This window comes from Prionailurus viverrinus, chromosome C1 (genome assembly GCF_022837055.1).
Source record: "Prionailurus viverrinus isolate Anna chromosome C1, UM_Priviv_1.0, whole genome shotgun sequence".
Lineage (NCBI taxonomy): Eukaryota > Metazoa > Chordata > Mammalia > Carnivora > Felidae > Prionailurus > Prionailurus viverrinus.
Genome location: NC_062568.1, coordinates 207,044,103 through 207,060,023, shown reverse-complemented (window position 1 = coordinate 207,060,023; position 15,921 = coordinate 207,044,103). Strand labels below are relative to the sequence as shown.

Genomic DNA, 15,921 nt, shown 5'->3' with positions numbered 1-15,921 from the left:
ACTGTTTGGTAAGAGGAATTGTTGAGGCAACCCTTTTAAGTACTCATCATCAGTCAAAACACAACTGCAATATGAACTGACCGATAGTTCTAATATATGCAATTTTTACATATAATTTTACATTTAGCTTAAAATCTACTCAACTACTATCAAGTAAGAATGTAGAAGTCTCTTCTCTCCAAAAAGCTCCGTTCTGTGTCTTCCTAATCTGCAAACTGTTATCAGACTCCTATCCGTAAGATGCTGTAATTGAGTGTGTGTGTGTGTGTGTGTGTGTGTGTGTGTGTGTGTGGCCTGAATTAGGAGCAGGAATTGAGTCTTGGATCTTCTTATTACTAGCAGCTACCAAAGTGCCTGGCAAATAGTAGGCACTCAACAAATGGTATTGAACATTAATTAATTAATTTCCAAGGTTCTTCCCATTCATTCATTTATTAAAGATTTAGCGAGTCCCTGCCTGTGCCCAAGGCACTGTGGGGATGGTCAGAGATTTAATTCAATGAGAATAATAAAAATGCAAAAAAGACGGACTTAAGAACTTCCTGGGCAGCAGAGACCTAATGGCAATTGTGTGAGGTGACCCGGACGTAGGAGTTCCCCTTCCTCCTCGCGTGCCCCCCGCCCCCGGCCCCCATCGACAGGTTCCGTTCCGGCTACTTTGGTCTGGGTGAGCGAGCGCGAGGGCGCTTGGGAGACGCCTCGCCCAGCGGCGATAGATTAGTCAGGCCTCAGAAAGATGGCGTCCTCGGAGCAGGCAGAGCAGCCGAGCCAGGTAAGGGGAGTGGGACTGCCCCGCCGTAGTGGCGGGGACCGCGGCTGGAGGGGGCGCTCGGCGTGCGGCTGGGCGTCGGGCGGGGGCCTTGAGCCTCCCCAGCCGGGGGCCCCGACCTCTTGCCCCCTCCCGGGCCCCGCCCCTCCCCAGGTCCTCGCCGCCCGGCCCCTCCCCCGGTGACCCCTCTCAGACCACATTCCCAAGCCGAGGCTCGGGGGCGCCCGCGGGCCCCCGCTTCCCTCCTGCTGACCCCTCGGGTCCCACTTGCGCTTGGCCGGGACGGTGGCGGGACCCTTGAGAAGCCTCCAGCCTTGAGCTGCGAGGGCCCCTGCTTGAGGAGAGAGAGGGGTGAGAGGCTCCATCGTTCTCGGTTGTCCCCTCCCAGGAGGGCCCTGACTCCATCAGGATTCCCACTCCCACAGCCTCAGCCTCGCGAGGTGGCCCCGCTGCCAGCCTCTTCGTCACCTTTGCGCGTTCCCTGCCAGTGGAGGATCAGAAATGTACTGGGACTCTCTCAGTACGTTGGTAGGAAGGGCACTCACTGTAAACAACAGACGCCACCAAGCTTTTGCTGAGGATCCGTTTTTGCTTCCCAGAGTTTGGTTTCCTCGGCCAAAGGGCCCCCTTTTAGCTTTTCAGCCGCAGTTTCAGCCAGATCACACTCCATTAAGGGGACCTTGGGGACCAGTGTTCGTGCTGTCAGGAAGCAGTGGATGATAAGGCCTATGAATGGGTTTGAAATCCAAAGGTGGGTGGGCTGGGGTGGGGAGGACAGGGGTCAGCGGTACCTTGCATTTACTGAGGGTGTGCTATCATGCTGGGGACAAATTAACGTTTATTATCTTGTGTAATGCTCATTACGACCTTTATGAAATACTGGCTATTAACCGCCATTTCAACAGAAGTGGATTCTAGAGGTCTGTAACATACCCCAGATCACGTGCCTGATGGGGGCTGCATTTAAACCCAGATGTGTGTGACTCCACCGGTTAGCCACACATGCTTACAGTTACTTAGGATTAGACCAAGGAAGAAGAAAATGGTTTCAATGTGGACTTCATCGCTCACCTCCTTGAAACACCTGTAGACTTTTCATAGCCTAGCGGCATTTCACTTCCTTCCTAGGCACAAGAACACTACTTGACGTTTCTTACTGTTTTATTCTTCAGGATAGGTCTAGTACAGGAATTGCATTTAGAGGAGTTGTGTGTTCCCCAGATCAGCTTCTGTTAGCAGAGCGAATGATTCAGAAAGATGAAGTCTGGATTGTAAAATACGGGAAATAACTCGGGCTGATTCTGGCCTTTCTCACCGTCAGAAATTCTGGAGTGTGGGAGTGTCTGGGAGGAGGGGCCCTTCTTTCTTGACTTATCTCGCTTAGCTTCCTGAAATGCTGAAGCTCCTCAAAATCTGGGCTTTTCTGAACGGTTACATGTTAGGGATGCCCACAGCCTGGTGTGTGTGTGTGTGTGTGTGTGTGTGTGTGTGTGTGTGTGTGTGTGTGTGTCTTCATTTCCTGATTCTTCTAGGACTTTTAATTTGCCAGTGCTGTTAAAGTTACTAAAAAGCTTGCCTCTTGGAGCCATTGTAGTGCCCAAGGATTCCTTTGGTTCTGGAAATTGCCCTTTCTGTACATGTGGAAGGGATCTAAGGTCCTCTGAGGGAGTTTGGCCATACTTGTTGGGTTTTCAGCTCTGCGTATCCTTTGCCCTCCTTTCCAAAGCTGGTAGAGACGGGATTGCATCAGAACACGCTGGCAGTCAGGGGAAAATTTTAACTCCATGCCAAATTCTGTCGTTGTCTAACAATAAGCCGCAAATGCACACTTTTTAAGTGGACCAACTTCTAGCGGTTGCTTGTCATTTCATTTTCAAGTCCTGATCAACTTAGTTTCCCGTTGCTGCTGTCAAAGCAGAGTGGAATTTAAAGAACAATGTGGATAGTTCCTCCAAACCTGGTCTGTAAGAAAGAACACACGTCTGTGGGGCCGAATCAGTATTTGTTTCATAGAAAGTTTGTTGGTTGGCTTTGTGGCTTCAGCTTCTCGTTTTGGAAGATACAGGGTGGTAGCCAACCCCCTTCTTTGAGAGGCGGTGTCGAGCAGTGGCATGGGCTCCAAAGCCATCCTTGTTGGCTTAGAAGCCTAGCCCCACTACTCATAGCTGTGTGATCTTGGACAAGTGACTGAACTTTTTTTTTTTTTTTTTTTTTTTTTTGAGAGAGAGAGAGAGAGAGAGAGAAAGCCCAAGTGGGGGAGGGGCAGAGAGAGGGAGAGAGAGAATCCCAAGCAGGCTCTGCACTGTGTGCAGAGCCCGATGTGGGGCTTGAACTCACGAACCATGAGATCATGACTGAGCTGAATGAAATTGGATGCTTAACTGACTAAGCCACCAGGCACCCCAATAAAATAACTTACTTTAATTTTTTTTAATGTTTTATTTTTGAGAGAGAGAGAGAGAGAGAGAGAGAGAGAGACAGAATCGGAAGCAGGCTTCAGGCTCTGAGCTGTCAGCACAGAGCCCTACACGGGGCTCCAGCTCACGAACCGTGAGATCATTACCTGAGCCGAAGTTGATGCTCAACCAATTGGGCCACCCAGGTGTGCCTAAAATGACTTATTCTAGAGCAGTGCCTGACATAGTGTTGTTATTATTACTGCATTCATAAACTCTGGATTTTCACTCACGAACGAGAAATCTTTTTTCCAGTCCTATTATCATCTTTTTGGAGGGTATGATCTTTCACATGTTGCCTAGCAGTCCACTCAAGTTGTTCTTTTATTTGTTCTGGAGTAACTTCTTTCATATTTGAATACCCTGAATGCTGGCGTTTATCCTAGCTGTCCTTGTGACTTTTAGATGCTAGTGACATGCTTGATTTTTTTCATAATGGCAGTCTTCTTAGTCTTTCTTCAGTCTGAGTTAGAAATTACATTTATTGCTGGGGCGCCTGGGTGGCTCAGTCGGTTAAGCGGCCGACTTTGGCTCAGGTCATGATCTCACGGTCCTTAAGTTCAAGCCCCACGACGGGCTGTGTGCTGACAGCTCAGAGCGTGGAGCCTGCTTCGGATTCTGTGTCTCCCTCTCTCTCTGACCCTCCCCTGTTCATACTCTGTCTGTGTCTGTCTCAAAACTAAATAAACATTAAAAAAAAAAAAAGAAATTACATTTATTGCTTCAAATCCTCATATTTTCCCCATGTTACCCTGGGTTGCATGGTTGATCTCTTATGAGAGGCCCTTCTAGTCTGTACCTGATATGGCCCATAGAAATGGGAGCTGTTATCCTTATTTCTGTTTCTCCATCAGCTGTCTTCAGTGAAGTGCAGAAGCATGGTTCATTCTGGGTGTTTAGTGGTTATTGAATATTGAATATATTGCAGAACATGGATTTCAAATCTGTTGAAATTCCCCGGATACAGTACATTTGAGATTGAGAAAACACAGAAGCAGGGGAGGGAGAAGAACACAGCAAAGATGTTAAGGAGTGCGAGAGCATGGCCTTGTATCCTGACAGTCTTTGAACTTCAGCGCTGACTCGCTATTGGACTCACCACTCCACCTCCCTGAGCCTGCTTTCTCCTCTGTAAAGTAGTAATTACCCTAAAGGGTTGCTCTGAGGGTTGACTGGAATCACAGATATAAAAAAAGTATTTGGTGCATAGTAAGTGCTCAGTGAGTGTTAGTTTCCTTCTCCTGAGTCTTTATGTGCAGTTTTGGCAGTGTGCTGAACTCTTTTTTTTTTTTTTAATGTTTATTTATTTTTGAGAGAGTGTGAGTGGGAGAGGGGCAGAGAGGGAGACAGAGGATCCAAAGCAGGCTCCGCGCTGACAGCACAGAGCCCGATGTGAGGCTTGAACTTACAAACTGTGAGATCGTGACCCAAGCTGAAGCCAGCTGCTCAACTGACTGAGCCACCCAGGCGCTCTGGAAGTCTGCTGAACTCTTGGATAACAGTAGTTCAAATGAGATATTTTTCCCCTCAAGTTTTTGGTATTTTGAAAAATTTCCAACCTGTAGAAATGTTGAAAGAATAATACAGAGAACTCCTGTAAAACTCCCATAAAAACTTCAAGATATACTGTTTACATTTTGCTGAATTTGCTTCATCTCTGTCTCTTTATATATATAAATATATATTTAAGGATTTGAGAATGAGTTACAGAATTACAGTATTCCATCCTAAAATACTTCACCTTGTCTTAAGAGTAAGGTTATTCTCGTTATACCATATCACATGTAACATAATACCATTATCACACAAGAAATTTAGTATTGATAAAATATCATTATTTAAGGGGTGCCTGGGTGGCTCAGTCAGTTGAACATCTCACTCTTGATCTCATCTCAGGTCTTGATCTCAGGGTTGTGAATTCAAGCCCTATGCCTAGCATAGAGCCCACGTTTAAAAAAAAAAATCATTATTGAGGTGCCTTGATGGTTCAGTTGGTTAAGTGTGTAACTTTGGCTCAGGTCAATATCTCATGGTTCGTAGGTTCAAGTTCTGTATCGGGCTCTCTGCTGTCAGCACGGATCCTTTGTCACCTCCTCTTTCTGTGCACCCCCCACTCATGTTCTCTCTCTCAAAAATAAATGTTTAAAAAATCATTATTTAATAATATAGTCCACGTTCAAATTCCCCCAATTAAGAAAAATCCAGATCCAATCAAGAAATAGGGATTGCATTGTCTCTTTAGTATGCTTTAGTCTAGAATAACTCCCTAGTCTTTAAAGTTTTTCTTTTTCTTTTCTTTATTTTTTAAATATTTATCTTGAGAGAGAGAGAGAGACAAGAAAGAAAGTGGGGGGGGGGGCAGAGAGAGAAGGAGAGAGAGAGAATCCCAAGCAGGCTCTATGCTCAGCATGCAGGGCTCAATTTCATGACTGTGAGATCATGACTTGAGCTGAAATCAAGAGTTGGATGCTTAACCAACTACTCAGGTGCCCCTCTTTTTCTTTCTTTCTTTCTTTCTTTCTTTCTTTCTTTCTTTCTCTTTTTTTTAACATTTATTTATTTTTGAGAGACAGAGACAGAGCATGAGTGGGGAAGGGGCAGAGAGAGAGGGAGACACAGAATCTGAAGCAGCCTCCAGGCTCTGAGCTGTCAGCACAGAGCCCAATGCAGGGCTCGAACTCAGAACTGTGAGATCATGACCTGAGCCAAAGTCGGATGCTCAACCAACTGAGCCACCAAGGCGCCCCATCTTTTCTTTCTTTTATTTTTTAACTGAAGTTGAGCATAGACCCAGAAAGCACACAAATTATGTGCCTAACTTGGAGAATTTTCAGAGTGAACACACTTGTGTAACCAGTACTTGCATTAAGAAATCAAACATTACCAGGACCTCAGAAGCTGTCGCCCCGGTAACCCTCCTGTCACTGTCCCACCCTCAGAGGTTGCCTCTATCCTGATTCAAAATCTGTAGATTCGCTTAATAGCTTATTGAGTGACAAAGTCCTTGTGGCCAAAAACTTTACTGTGGAATTCTAATAGGTGTGTTGTGGTCAGTTTAATGAGTTTTGACAAATATTATACCTATGTAACTACCACTGCAATCAAGATCAAAACAGTTCTGGTATTCCTAAATGTTCCTTTTGCTGCTTCCCAGTAAATCCTAGCTTTTGGCTTCAGGGATTCGGAACTCCTTTCTATCACCATCGATTATATTTGTCTTTTCTAGAATTACCTGTGAATGAATTCAAAATTTATGTATTCTTTTGTGTCTCACTTCTTTTGCTCAGAGTGATGTTTGTGGGACTTCTATTGTATCAGTAATTCATTAATTTTTAGTAGTGTGTACTATTGTATAGATATACCACAATTTGTTGATCTGTTCACCAGTTTATGGATATTTGGATTCTATTAATGACCTATTGCTGCATAACAGTATTACAGCAAATTTACACAAATTATCAAAAAGAGCACTCATGTATTGTTTCAGTTTCTGTGAATCAGGACACAGTTTAGCTGAGTTTCACAAGGCGAAAAATCAAGATGTCTGCTGGGGCTGTGACCTCATCTGGGTCTTGTCTGGGGAAGGATCTGCTTCCTAGCCCATGTGGCTGTTGGCAGCATTTAGTTCCTTATGGCCTGCAGGTCCCTGGTTGAATGCCAATAACAAAATGGCACCCTCTGTTTTTTGCCTCAGGGGTCTTCCTAACGTGGTCACTTGGCTTCCTCAAAGCCAGTAAGGAAGAGAGTGTCTTAGGAAAATGGACACTACAGTCTTACATAATGTAACCACATACGTGTAATTACATGCATCCTGTCACTGTTGCCCTACCCTCTTTGCCAGAAGCAAGTCACAGGTCCTGCCCATATTCCAGGGGACCACACAAGGGCATGAGTACAAGGAGGTGGGGATCATGGGAGTCACCTTAGAGTCTGTTTCCCCACTGATGGGTTCTAGTTTGGGGCTACTGTAAATACTCATGTATTGTGGAGAGATAGGTTTTCTTTTCTTCTTTCTTTCTTTCTTTCTTTCTTTCATAAATACTTGTGAGTGGAATTTCTGGGTCACATGGTAAGTATATGTTTAGCCTTATAATAAACTGCCTAAGGGTTTTTGCAAGTTGTACTATTTTTTGTTGTCACCAGCAGTATGTGAGTATTCCAGTTGTCCTATATCCATACCAACACTTGGTATCGTCTGTCTTTAATTTTAGCCACTCTAGTGAGTTTGTAGTGGTGTTTCCTGGTGGTTTTAACTTGCGTTTCTGTGATGACTAACAACATTAAGCATCTTTTCTTGTGCTTATTGGTAGAGGCTGGGGTTCATTGTTCTGGTATCATTTGTTGAACAGATTACCCTTTCTCCATTGAATTACCTTGCCACCTTTGTAAAAATTAAAGGACTGTAGATACGTAGGTCAGTTTCTGGGCTCTGTTTTGTTTCATTTATCTCTGTGTCTAGCCTAATGTAAATGAAATACTGTCTTGATTGCTGTAGCTTTATAGTAAATCTTAAAATCAGGTAGTGTAAAGCTTTTGACTTTATTGTTTTTCAGAATTGTTTTAGCTTTGGTCCATTGCGTTTCCATATAAATTTTAGAATCAGTTTATCAGTTCTTATAAAAAAGGTTCTTGGGATTTTTATTGAGATTGTGTGGAATCTATAGATCAGTTTGGGGGAGAGTTGATATCTTGGCAACATTGATCTTCTAATTCATTAACATGGTATGTATCTCCATTTAGGTCGTCTTATTTGCTGTCAGTGTTTTGTAGTTTTCAGTCTGTAGGTCATATACACATTTAAAAAAAATTCTCTGAATATTTCATATTTTGGCATGCTATGTATGGATTTCATTAAAAAATTTCACTTTTCAATGTTATATTTGGGAAAGAGAGACAGAGCGCAAATGGGAGACAGAATCTGAAGCAGGCTGCAGGCTCTGAGCCGTTAGCACAGAGCCTGACGTGGGGCTTGAACCCATGAGCTGTGAGATCATGACCTGAGCTGAAGTCATGGGTGGCTTCATGCCAATTTCTGGGTGGCTCAGTTGGTTAAGCATCCGACTCTTGATTTTGGTTCAGGTCATGATCTTATGGTTTGTGAGATTGACTCCTGCATCGGGCTCTGCACTGACAGCATGGAGTCTGCTTGAGATTCTCTCTTTTTCTCTCTTTGCCCCTCTCATGCTCTCTTTCTCTCAAAAAAAAAAAGAAAATAAATAAAAACATTAAAAAATTTTTTCACTTTTAATTGTTGAATGCTAGTATATAGAAATAGAATAAAATTGCAGTATTATTTATAGTAGCCAAGATATGGAAGCAGCCCAAGTGTCCATCAAGAGATTAATGGATAAAGAAGACGTGAGATATGTATACACACACACACGTGCACACACACACACACACACAATGGAATATTATTCAGCCATAAAAAGAAATGAAATCTTGCCATTTGCAACAGCATAGATAGAGCTAGAGGGTCTAATGCCTAGTGAAATAAATCAGAGAAAGACAAATACCATATGATTTTACTCATGTGTGGAATTTAAGAAATAAGGAAAGGAAAAAAGACAAACCAAGAAACAGACTCTTAACTGTAGAGAACAAACTGGAGGTTACCAGAATGGAGGTGGGTGGCAGGATGGGTGAAATAGGTGATGGGGATTAAAAAATAAATAATTAATAAAATAATTAATAATTAATAATAATAAATAAATATAATAAATAATTAATAAAAAAGAAATTAAATGTAAAATTGAGTTTGTATGTTGGTCTCCTATCTGCAACTTGTTACACTCATAATTCCAGTAGCTTTTTGGTAGATTCTGTGTGATTTCTCACATCTGTAGATGATCCTGTCATCTGCAAATGAAGACAGCTTTACATATTGCTTTTCAATTTACATGCTCTCTAGGAGTTCTTATACAATGTTGAGAGGAATATTGAGAATAGACATTCTTGCTTTATTCTTGATCTTAGGGGAAAATATATTCAGTCTTCACATTTAAATGTGATATGAAGTATAAGTTTTTTTTTAACTTCTTTTCTTTTTTAAAGTTTATTTATTTATTTTGAGAGAGAAAGCGCAAGCAGGGGAGGGGCAGAGAGAGGGAGAAAGAGAATCCCAAGCCGATTCTCCTCTGTCAGTGCAGAGCCTCCATTCAGGGCTCGATCCCACTCATGACTTGAGTGGGAATCAAGAGTCAGACACTTAACCAACTGAACCAGCCAGGCGCCCCAAGCTATAAGTTTTATTTGAAGGTGCTCTTTCCCAAGTGGAGGAGATTCAACTTTTATATTTAATTTGTTGAGTGTTTTTGAAAAAATTATGTGTTTTGACTGTTACCAAGTATTCTTTTTGCTATCTGTTGATCCTATTGTTTTTTTATTAATATGGTAATTCATGTTGGTTGATTTTTCAAATGTTAAATTAATTTTCTATTTATTGGATAAATTCCACTTGGTTATGATGTATTATCCTTTCTGTATATTACTGGATTTGGTTTGTCAGTGTTTTCTTTCTTTTTTTAATTTTCTTTTTTAAAATTTACATCCAAATTAGTTAGGATATAGTGCAACAATGATTTCAGGAGTAGATTCCTTAGTGCCCCTGACCCATTTAGCCCACACCCCCTCCAGTAACCCTCTGTTTGTTTGCCATATTTATGAATCTCTTATGCTTTGCCCCCTCCCTGTTTCTATATTACTTTTGTTTCCCTTCCCTTATGTTCATCTGTTTTGTCTCTTAAAGTCCTCATATGAGTGAAGTCCTAGGATTTTTGTCTTTCTCTGACTGGCTAATTTCACTTAGCATAATACCCTCCAGTTCCATCCACATAGCTGCAAATGGCAAGATGTCATTCTTTTTGATTGCCAAGTAGTACTCCATTGTGTATCTGTACCACATCTTCTTTACCCATTCATCCATCGATGGACATTTGGGCTCTTTCCATCCTTTGGCTATTGTCGACAGCACTGCTATAAACATGGGGGTGCATGTGCCCCTTTGAAAGAGCACACCTGTATCCCTTGGATAAATACCTAGTAGTGCAATTGCTGGGTCGTAGGGTAGTTTGATTTTTAATTTTTTGAGGAACCTCCATACTGTTTCCCAGAGTGGCTGCACCAGCTTGCATTCCCAGGTTTGTCAGTATTTTCTTAAGGGTTTCTTCATTTATATTTAAGAGAGATATTGATTTATAGTTTTCTTTTGTGTGTGTCTGTGAAATCTTTGTCTAGTTTTGGTATCAAGGTCATATTGGCTTCCTAGAACAAGTTGGAGAATTTTACCTTTTTTTCTATTTTCTGAAATAGTTCATATAAGATTGGCATTATTTTTCCTTAAATGTTTAAGAGAATTCACCGGTGAAGCCACCTGGGCGTACAATTTTCTTTTTTAATTTTCATTACATATGTAATTTCTTTTTAATTAAATATTTTAAATTATGGTATACATTTATTCTTTTTTAAAGTTTATTTTGAGAGAGCGAGCGTGAGTGCACATGTGAGCAGAGGCAGGGGCAGAGAGAGCACGAGAGAGAATCTCAAGCAGGCTTTACACTGTCGGCACAGAGCCCCACGTGGGGCTTGATCTCAAAGACTGTGAGATCATGACCTGAGCCAAAAATCAAGGGCTGGGGCTCAACTGACTGAGCCAGCCAGGCACCCTCCCTTATTGTCTTTTAAATATCTATAGATATGCAGTGCTTTTCCTGATTTCATTTATAATACTGTAAATTAGTGTCTTCTGTATTTTTTATTGATTGGTTTAGATAAAGGCTATCAATCTTAATATTCTTCCAAAGAACCCAGCTCATATTTCATTGACTGTAATTTTATCTATCTATCTATCTATCTATTTATTTATTTATTTATTCATATATTTATTTTAGAGAGAGCGCATGCACGCATGAGAGTAGGGGAGGAGCAGAGAGAGAGAATCTTTTTTTTTTTTTTTTACGTTTATTTTTGAGAGAGAGAGCTTGCGCACAGGGGTGAGAGGCAGAGAGAGGGGGAGAGAGAATCCTAAGCAGTCTCCACGCCCAGCATGGAGCCCAAGTGGGGCTCATTCCCATGACCCTGGGATCATGACCTGAGCTGAAATCACGAGTCCCATGCTTAACCAACTGAGCCTCCCGGGTGCCCCTGTTTCTTTCCTTCTATTTTGGGTTTCATTTGCTCTTATTTTTCTAGCACATTTTCTAAAGTTAGTACACTACTAAAAACATTAGATTTCCTTCCCAACACTGCTTTAGTTGCATTCCACAAATTTAGATTATGTTGTGGTTTCATTTTTGTACAGTTCAGAATATTCAGAATATTTTCTTACTTCCCCCGTGATTTCTTCTTTCTCCCGTAGATTATTTCGAAGCCTGTTTAATTTCCAAACATTTGGGATTTTTTCCAGGTTTTTTTTCTATTATTGATTTCTAGTTTAATCTCATGGTCAGAGAGCATACTCTGTATGATTTCAACTCTTTTAAATTTGAGATTTGTTTTATGGTCTGTCTTGGCGAATTTTCCTTGTGAACTTGAAAATAGTGAATATTCTGTAGTTGTTGGATGGAGCATTCTACTAATGTTAATTAGGCCAAGTTGGTTGATAGTGTTATTTAGGCCTCCTGAACCCTTACGGACTTTTTGATTAAGGAGAGCGGATTATTAAAGTCTCCAACTGTTAATTGTGGATTTGTCTATTTATAGCTTTTTAATTCTGTCTGATTTACTTCGTGTATTTGAAACTTCGTTACTGTATGCATACTTACTCAGGATTATGATGTCTTCTTGAGTGACTCCTTTATTTTTGAACTGTCCCTGTTTCTGTTTGGTAATATCTGCTATTTTGAAGTTGTCTGAGATTTATTGCTCCTGCAGCTTCCTTGTGACTAGTGTTTGCATGAGGTGCCTTCTATCCTTTGGCCTTTCACCTATGTTTCTTTTTGCTAAAAGTGGTTTTCTCCTAGACCGCATACAGCTGGGTCTTGCTTTTTCCCCACAAAGTCTGACCATCTCTGCCTTCTACTTGGAGTGTTCCATTTATACTTGAGGTAAATATAAATATGGTTGGGTTTAACTCTACCGTCTCACAATTTTTTCCATCTGTTCTTTGTTTAAAAGTTTTTAAGTGTTTTTTATTTTTTGAGAGAGAGTCAGAGCGAGCGGGGGAGGGGCAGAGAGAGGGAGACACAGAAGCTGAAGCAGGCTCCAAGCTCCGTGCTGTCAGCACAGAACCCAACACAGGGCTTGAACTCACGAATCTTGAGATCATGACCTAGGCTGAAGTCAGATGCTTAACTGACTGAGCCACCCAGGCGTGCCTTACCTGTTCTTTTATCCCTGTTATCTTGTCTTGGATTGAATTAAAAAACATTAAAAAAATATTTTTTTAATGTTTATTTATTTTTGAGACAGAGAGAGACAGAGCATGAACGGGGGAGGGTCAGAGAGAGGGAGACACAGAATCCGAAGCAGAACAGAATGCTGGCAGCTCACAGCCTGATGCGGGGCTTGAACCCACAGACTGTGAGATCATGACCTGAGCCGAAGTTGGATGCTTACCCGACTGAGCCACCCAGGTGCCCCTAAAAACCATTTTTTAAAAGATTTTATTTTTGAGTAATCCCTACACCCGATATGGGGCTCGAACCCACAACCCAGAGATCAAGAGTCGCATGCTTTTACCTACTGAGACAGCCAGGCATCCCAGATTGAATTATTTTTTAAGGATTTCATTTGATCTCTACTATTGCTTTAGCTGTATCTCTATTTTTTTTTTTTTTTTTTTTTTGGTCAGTAATTGGCGTGAGGTTTACCATGTGTTACTTAAGGTTGCCAGAGCTTGCTTTCAAATGATTTACCAATTCACAAGGAACGTAAGAACTGTACCAACAGTATGCTTCTGTCGTCTGTTAGTCTGTTAATACTATTAGTGTCCTAGATTTTACTTGTACTTGTGTCATCAACCCTGCAGTGCACTTTGGAGAGACAGAGAGACAGAGCGTAAGTGGGGGAGGGGCAGGGAGAGAGGGAGACACAGACTCTGAAGCAGAGTCCACGCTCCGAGCTGTCAGCACAGAGCCCGACTCAGGGTTGGAACTTATGAACTGTGAGAGCGTGACCTGAGCCGAAGTCGGACGCTTAACCAACTGAGCCACCCAGGTGCCCCTACCCTGCAGGGCATTTTAAGTTATCTTTTTAAAATTAAAAAAAATAGTAGAAATGAATAATATAAAATAAATATATTTAAGATATCTTTGCGATTTACCAGCATGTTTACCATTTCTGTCATTCTTTTGTGTATCCAGTTTTCATCTGGTATTGGTTTTCTTATGCTTACGGGATTTCTTTTAGCATTCTTGTGGTATGGGTATACAATTTCTTTTGGCTTTTTTCCCCCCTGTTAAAAAGCTTTTATTTTGTATTTTTAAAATTTTATTGTTTTAAATTTTAATTCAAGTATAGGTAACATGCAGTATAGTCTTTCAGGTGCACAGTTTGGTGATTCAACAATTCTACACATTACAAAAAACATGGAACACTTCCCAAATTTTCATGTCATCTCTGGGCAGGGGCCGTGCTAATCTCTATTGTTTCAATTTTAGTGTATGCACTGCTGAACTGAGCACATTTTATTTTGTATTTATTTTTGAAAGATATTTTTACTGGATGGGGCACCTGGGTGACTCAGTTAAGCGTTAAGCGTCTGATTGTTGATTTCAGCTCAGGTCATATCTCATGGTTCGTGAGTTTGAGTCCCCCATTTGGGCTCCATGCTGACAGCACAGAGCCTGCTTGGGGTTCTCTCTCTCTCCCTCTCTCTGCCTCTCCTGCTCCCCTGCAGGTTAAGTTTTAAACTTAAAAAAAAAAAAAAAAGATAATTTCACTGGATATGGAATTCTAGGTTGACAGTTTTCCCCCCGTAGGCATTTTAAATTCTTTTTTAAAAAATTGTTTATTTGTTTTTGAGAGAGAGAGAGAGAGAGGGAGGGAAGGAGGGAGGGAGGGGCAAAGAGAGAGGGGGAGGGAGAGAATACCAAGCAGGCTCCAAGCTGTCAGTGCAGAGCTCAACGTGGGGCTTGATCCCACAAACCATGAGATCATGACCTGAGCTGAAGTCAGATTCTTTTTTTTTTTTTTTTAAACATTTAACATTTATTTATTTTTGAGACAGAGAGAGACAGAGCATGAACAGGGGAGGGGCAGAGAGAGAGGGAGACACCGAATCTGAAACAGGCTCCAGGCTCTGAGCGGTCAGCACAGAGCCCGATGCAGGGCTTGAACTCACGGACCGCGAGATCATGACCTGAGCCGAAGTCGGATGCCCAACCGACCGAGCCACCCAGGCGCCCCTGAAGTCGGATTCTTAACTGGCTGAGCCACCTAGGCATCCCCACCTGTGGGCAATTTAAAGATATGAGGCCATTGTAGTTTTTCTTTTTTTTTGTATTATTAATTTTAAAAATTATTTCTTTATTTTTTATTTTAGAGAGGGAATACAAGTGGGACAGAGGGGCAGAGGGAGAGAGAGAATCTTAAGCAGGCTTCATGCTCAGTGCAGAACCCCTGACACAGGGCTTGATCCCACAACCCTGGGATCATGACCTGAGCCAAAATCAAGAGTCAGATGCTCAACTGACGGAGCCACCCAGGCACCCCATCATTGTAGTTTTTATTTGGCTTGTGTAGCTTCTGATCAGAAACCTGAGGTCATTCTTAATCTTGGTTAATATCTGTAGGTGATCTCTTTTTTTCTGGCTACTTATAAGATTTCCCCCTTTTCATGGGTTTTTATTTTATTAAAAAAGTTTTTTAGTGTTTATTTTTGAGAGAGAGAGAGAGAGAGCACAAATGGGTGAGGGGCAGAGAGGGAGACACAAAATCGGAAGCAGGCTCCAGGCTCTGAGCTGTCAGCACAGAGCCTGACGAGGGGTTTGAACCCATGAACCATGAGATCATGACCTGAGCTGAAGTAGGATGCTTAATCCAGGTGCCCCAAGGGTTTTTAGCAATTTCATTGTATAGAACCTTAGCATGCGTGTGTGTTTTTTTGCTTAGGGTTTGTTGAGCTTCTTGGATTGGGAATTTCATCAAACTTTGAAAAATTTCAGCCATTATTTCTTCAAATATCTTTCTTTTTTTTACCTTTGTCCTTCATTTTGGTCAGGTTTTGTCGCTGTGTTTTCAAGTGCACTTACCTTTTCTTCTGTAGTATCTAATCTGCTGTCACTCCCATTCAGTGGAATTTTTATTTCTTTTTTTTTTTTTTTTAATTTTTTTAACGTTTATTTATTTTTGAGACAGAGAGAGACAGAGCATGAACGGGGGAGGGTAGAGAGAGAGAGGGAGACACAGAATTTGAAACAGGCTCCAGGCTCTGAGCAGTCAGCACAGAGCCCGATGCGGGGCTCGAACTCACAGACCGTGAGATCATGACCTGAGCCGAAGTCGGACGCTTAACCGACTGAGCCACCCAGGTGCCCCTTATTTCTGATATTATAGTTACATCTCTAGAAGTCCTATTTTCTTTTTATGTGATATATTTCTCTCCCTACTGTGATCCTGTTTTCCTTTCAGTTTTCTTTTTATTGAGGTATGATTGACATACATTAGATTAGTTTCAGGCATACAACATAATGACTCAGTATATGTATTTTAAAAATTGCATTAGGGATGTCTGGGTGACTCAGTTGGTTGAATGTC

General features: G+C 41.6%; 1 protein-coding gene and 1 non-coding gene across 2 annotated transcripts in view; one reads left to right on the top strand and one right to left on the bottom strand.

The window, feature by feature from the left end:
- The first annotated feature begins 678 nt into the window (after window positions 1-678).
- Window positions 679-15,921, top strand: part of PEX14 (peroxisomal biogenesis factor 14) — a 146,284-nt gene continuing 131,041 nt past the window's right edge. Inside the window, exon 1 of the mRNA XM_047870730.1 lies at window positions 679-772. Coding sequence (XP_047726686.1) covers window positions 737-772 — 36 coding nt within the window. The 5' untranslated portion in view covers window positions 679-736. The remainder of the gene's footprint in view (window positions 773-15,921) is intronic.
- On the bottom strand, window positions 13,746-13,847 carry LOC125174204 (U6 spliceosomal RNA). The gene has a single exon (XR_007155329.1). It is a non-coding gene; the product is annotated as a U6 spliceosomal RNA (small nuclear RNA).